Source organism: Kryptolebias marmoratus, linkage group LG1 (genome assembly GCF_001649575.2).
Source record: "Kryptolebias marmoratus isolate JLee-2015 linkage group LG1, ASM164957v2, whole genome shotgun sequence".
In the NCBI taxonomy this organism is placed as follows: Eukaryota; Metazoa; Chordata; class Actinopteri; order Cyprinodontiformes; family Rivulidae; genus Kryptolebias; species Kryptolebias marmoratus.
The window spans coordinates 32,812,744-32,818,458 of NC_051430.1; the positions used below are offsets into that span (position 1 = coordinate 32,812,744).

A 5,715-nucleotide genomic window follows, 5' to 3' on the forward strand; every position below is an offset into this window, starting at 1 on the left:
GCTAAATGTGTCCTACAGGCTTGTGCCTTGGGAGACCTCCGTCTTTGTAAGTATTGGTGTTCAGGAAGCACTTATGCATTTATATGTACATTAAAATGTTGCTTTTGTTGTTTTAATTCATGTAAATACACTGGTGTGATACCTTAGTATATGTTTTGGTCCAAAACATATACTAAGGTATCACATAATAGACATATACCAAAACCTTTGGTATTTGTCTATTTTGGATTTATAGCCCCCCCTGGAGAAAACGCCACCAGCCACCACTGGTGAGTACATCTAAAAATACAAGATTTCTGGAGCGGTAATGCTTAAAACTAAAACAGTTTTAAAAAAACATTACTGGACAGCATGGCACAGGTCAACGGTGAGCGTCCAGCCGCTGTCAGTGTAATTTATGACACACAAACTCCAGTTGAAATATAATTTTCTATAACAGTGGCTTCCTCTTTGCCGTTTCAGCCTCTTCAGCAAATATCAGCAAAGTCATTCAACACTCAGCATTCAGACTGCATTTTCACAGAAAAGGCAATTTTCTAGTTTGATTTAAATCTAGATCTGTTTAGGACTGAATTGGATTCATCATTTGGACTTTTGTTTCTTTTTTATAGTGCACCGAGACGACCTTCGTTGTGAATTTGTGCTACATAAGCAAACTGAATCCACACACTCTTGAGTGTCTGACCTGTCCAAAAACTTCTTCATTGACGGTGAAAGTGAGGTCCAGCATGTCTTCTATGTCATTGTCCTTCATCCACTGCAGGGACTGGTGGAACTCCTCATCCAGGTACTCCAGGTCACTCAGGTCACAGGGTCTGCAGAGGTAACAATGACTCGTGTTTAAAGTAAACCATCCGAACTGATTCTATGCGTCCGCTCTGTCTCATGTGTACAACATACATGCGTAGCAGCCCTTTATAGAAGGGCCTGGTGAAGAAGGCATCCAGCAGGTACTGATGGATCAACGCAAGACCAAGAATACGACCACTGAAACGGAACCTGATGCAACACACAAACCAAAGGATAAATGCTTGGAGTTTGTGGAGTCCATGTTTTTGTTTCATCCCCCCGGACCATCTTACCATTCATGATGATTATCTACGAAGGCCGACATGGGGCTGATTTGAACTGTGTAGGTGTCATTGGCTGAATACTCAAACAGACCATAATATGGGTTAAAGAGTTCTCTGGAAACCAAGAAGAAAAACTCTCTGGAAGGTCCACTGTAGTCCAACCTGAAACACATCAACAAATCTATCCTTATATTGTCATTATTCCAAGCCTGTACTGCAAAATCATCATGATCCAGTTCTTTTCTAAAGGATGTTTGGTCCTTTTTAAGTGATATTCTGTCTAATAGAGACCTGATCAGCTGTGACATCAGTCACTGAGCAGAGGATATGGAGAAAAGGGCAGACGTTTTCATCCAGGCGAGGTTATAGGGTATTGTAGTGTATTTTTATTTTTTAGTCAGCTGAACAACATTTGTTTTACTGCGCAACGTATCTGCACTGATTAAGGCTGCTTAATTATGGCAAAAATAATAACCACAAATATTCTGGTAAATTCTGTAATCGCAGTTATTGAAAAAGGTTCTTCATTGAGTTTGGAAAAAATGCATTTATTGAAAGTGTATCTTGAAAGTTAAATTATCTTTGTTACCTTCCAATTTAACTTTCCCCTTAAAATAACTGACACTATATTTATTAAAATGTAGGCTACTGTATAAAATAATTATCACAAATAAATAAAATCCCTAACACCTCTGCTTTACTGTGTGGCTCGATTAAATCTGTTTTCTCCCACAAATTTTGTTTTTATCTTTCTAAATTCTATGTTTTATGATGTAAAAACATTTTTTCTTCCATGTTTGTATTTGTATTTTCTTATCTTAAAGAGCTGTAGAGTGCAGGCTCATATGTCCCGTATCTATTTATAACTCAGCTAATCTTCCTCTAACGCTGAGTGGGATGGGTGTTCAAACTCTCCCACAGGAAGAATAAAAGTCCGGTCCTCTGTTTATCTCGTCTCAGTCCTAATAGATGAAGGTTTTTTTTATCTGGCACCGCATGTAAACACACCAAAGCCACGTTAAACTCATGAAATCATTACTTTAACATCCGTTGTTAGTGTGGACATTATTAACCCACACTTATTTCAGCCACAATTAATAACATGAAGTCTGTGAAGCTAGTAAATGTGTGTGTAGCTTTTCCCTATATCAGTCACCATTAGTGATGCTGATCAGACACTTTTGTTCCTGATGCTGCCTCCATGTTTTACTCTTTGAAACTTTGTGAACTTTTTTTATCAGGACTCTTTGTGTTGTCTTTAACATTTAATATGTGGTTTATGCTGTCCCCCAAATCATATTGAGACAGTTATATAGCTTCTAAATTACATATTTAGTTAATTTACCTATTAACATAGAGGGTCACATAGAGACAAACGAAACAAACAACCATTCACCCTTCACTCACACCTAGGGACTAGTTAACTTACTGTTGTTAGTTTATAAATCACTGAACGGTTTATTAAAGATCTGTTATCGCTGTACCAACCGTCTAGACCCCTCAGATCTTCTGGTTCTGGACTGCTCTGCATCCCCAGAACCANACAAACTTCCAGAAAACTGTAAAACAGCTGAAACACTGGGTGCCTTTAAATCTCAACTTAAAACCCACCTGTTTAGAGCTGCTTATGGCTAAATTAGGGTTAGAGTGCGGGTTTTTGTCTCTTTCTTACTGTTTATTCAATGTCACATGCTGTTATTATTTTGGTTTTTAATTATGTAAAGCACCTTGAAATGCCTTGCTGCTGAAATGTGCTACACAAATAAAATTTGATAGATTAATAGTCACCAACTTACCGAACATGCATGCTTTTGGTCTGTGGGAGGAAACTGGAGTACCCGGAGTAAACCCACATGAGCACAGGGAGAACATGCAAACTCCACCCAGGAAGCGATCCTGCAACCTTCTTGCTGGGAGGCGACAGCTCTAACCACTGCGCCACAATTTAAATCACAACTACAACTTAATTTCTTTTGCACAGCACTACGATTGATAATTATCTGACAAAATATCACTTCAAAAGTGACCAGACTATCCCTTTACTGCCTTCCTTTCTTCCAGGTCCTCACCCCTCCTCTCCGATGAAGCTGACGTAAAACTTGCTCCGTTGGAGGTCTTTCCTAGAGTAGCACATAATCTGGTTGAAGGCGTCTTCCAGTAGGTGGTCACGACGGATGCTCAGTCTTAAGATGAACGGATACCAGGACCCATTAGAGCAAATCAGAAAAGAGTATGAAGAGCATAAACCTTCTGCAGACATGAAATCCACTTACTTTAGTTTCCCTGGACCTTGACCATAGCCTTTAGTTTCCAGTTTCCTGTAGAAGTTACGTAGCTTTGCCTCAAAGTCTCTTTTGTACGGAGCTGGAGCTCTGGCGTTAGCTCTCTGAGTACCTGCAGGTAGAGAAAGAAAGCTGTTCACAGCACCGATACACTCTCTGTGTCAATCTCCGCGGGCTTCTGATGATGCTCGTAAAAATGCAGACTGTAATTACTCCCTACAAACACGAGGTCAAACACCACTGAATACTCTTTTTCTTTCCATAAAATTACCTGCCTAAGCTGAAGCGTTGAACCTAAATGTGGCGTTTAAGTTTCAGATAGTTAAACAGGTCTGATTGTGTTCTGGAAATCACTGCATGGGCTCAGGAACTCTTCCATTGATCAGTGTGCTGCTTGAAAAGAAAGTTAAAGGAAGAAAGAAAAGGTGCATCATATTTAATTTCTTTTCAAATATGCAGTCTTTTACAATATTACAAAATAGCAGCAGTAATTGTGCTGCTACTCTATAATATTTGTTCGACTCTCTCTAGTGGCGAGCAAGTTTGCTGCTGCTTTTACTATTTGCAGCATTTTTATTTTGTTTGCATTGTTTTTCTGTTGCATTTGTTTTTTGCGTTTGCGTGTTTTGGAGTTTGCAATCATGCATTTGCACCTACAGCCACCGTACATACTGCATGACTTCGCGGAGCAAAACTCCAGCTGCTAAACTGACTTGCAGGTCCATTTCAGGGCACCAACATTTATCTGAAACATCATTTTTCCGCAGTTTTAAAAGACTTGAAGTTTACCAGGTGAGTTCTGAGGTGAAGAACCTGGAGATCCCCGAGGTGACTGACAGTAGGTGGGGTGGAATAAGGCGTGAGGAGGCACGTAGGACATGACTTCATCTTCAAACAGACTGGAGGGGGAAGAGGACACTGTTAATACTGTTCACTGGTTTATAGATCAGACTGAAGACACGAGCAGAGAGATTACTGGGCTAAGACAGTATTCACAAGGATGTCTCCATCGTTTGACGTGTGATGACAAAATGATTGCTGGAAAAGAGAGAAGCCCCACGTTTGCAGATCCAGACGTGTTGCAAACCATTTTCACAAATGCATCGCATTTGGTGATGCATGGCTTGGGTGCATGAAGCTCTCTACACTCTGTTCTTGAGCTAATCTGAAGGCCACATGAAGTTTGGAGGTCTGCAGTGATTGACTCTGCAGGAAGTTAACGACCTCTTCGCACCGTGCGCTTCAGGATCTGCTGACCCCGAGCCGTCAGTTTACATGGCCTAACACTTTGTGGCCGAGTTGCTGTCGTTCTCAGACACTTCCATTTTCTGATAATACAGCTGACAGCTGACTGTGGAATATTTAGGAGTGAGGAAATTTCAAGACTAGATTTGTTGCACAGGTGCAAATGAGCAAATCAGCAGCAAAAGCTGAAACCAGCTCAACTTTCGCTAAAAGCTAAAATGAGCAAAACTGGAATAAAGGCTAAAACTAGCAAAATTATAGCTAAAAGCTTAAATTAGCAAACCTGTAGCTAAGGGTTCAAATGAGCTAAACAGGAGCTAAAACCTAAAAGCAGCATAACAAGTTAAGAACAGAGCAAGTATGTTGAAGCAGAATTTAGTTTTTGAAGAAAATATTGCAATGCTTTTTGAATGGGGAAAATATTTGTAATAAAGGTAAACAAAAATAAAAGTATAAAAGTTACAAAAGTCGTAGCACGCTATGCCAAGCTGAAAAGTTTCAATATATGACTGGTAAAACATACAAAGTATGTGGAAAGTAATCGTACAGAAGAATGGTGACTCAGCATTTATACAGCCCAGTCTGTTTGACTAAAACTAAAATTAAGACGTAAACAGGAAGTTGAGACAGAATTTTAAAAAATTAAGCTGCGTGGACCGTCTCACCTGAGCAAAATGACGAGGTCAGCGTCTCCTGACAACCGGGTCAGCCCTGAAATGCCATCAGTCCGGATCAGCTGGACTTTCTCCCTGTTGCCATGGAAACAGCATCAGCGATGATGTGCAACAGCTTTACATGTCATGTTTCTCTCTTGATCATTCAGTTTATAATAAGTTTATTTTTTAACCCTGTTACTTTTAGAAGCCTTGATAAAACCTTTAAGCTTTGTCACGGTGATGTTAAGAGTAACGGATTGATTAGTGGAGGAGTTTAAGTATCTCGGGGTCTTGTTCACGAATGAGGGAAAAATGGAGCGGGAGATGGACAGGCGGATTGGTGCAGCGTCTGCAGTGAAGCAGGCGCTGTACCGATCTGTCGTGGTGAAGAGAGAGCTGAGTCAAAAAGCGAAGCTCTCAATTTACCGGTCGATCTACGTTCCTACCCTCATCTATGGT

General features: G+C 40.3%; 1 protein-coding gene across 3 annotated transcripts in view; it reads right to left on the bottom strand.

The window, feature by feature from the left end:
• Positions 1-5,715, bottom strand: part of hecw2b (HECT, C2 and WW domain containing E3 ubiquitin protein ligase 2b) — a 38,520-nt gene that overhangs the window by 6,688 nt on the left and 26,117 nt on the right. For all 3 annotated transcript variants that reach the window (XM_017426339.3, XM_017426338.3, XM_025008068.2), the window contains 7 exons: positions 5,266-5,349; positions 4,145-4,254; positions 3,347-3,467; positions 3,143-3,256; positions 1,083-1,235; positions 901-999; positions 686-815 (listed from right to left, as the gene is read on the bottom strand). In XM_017426339.3, the coding sequence (XP_017281828.1) occupies positions 686-815; positions 901-999; positions 1,083-1,235; positions 3,143-3,256; positions 3,347-3,467; positions 4,145-4,254; positions 5,266-5,349 (811 nt within the window). The remainder of the gene's footprint in view (positions 1-685; positions 816-900; positions 1,000-1,082; positions 1,236-3,142; positions 3,257-3,346; positions 3,468-4,144; positions 4,255-5,265; positions 5,350-5,715) is intronic.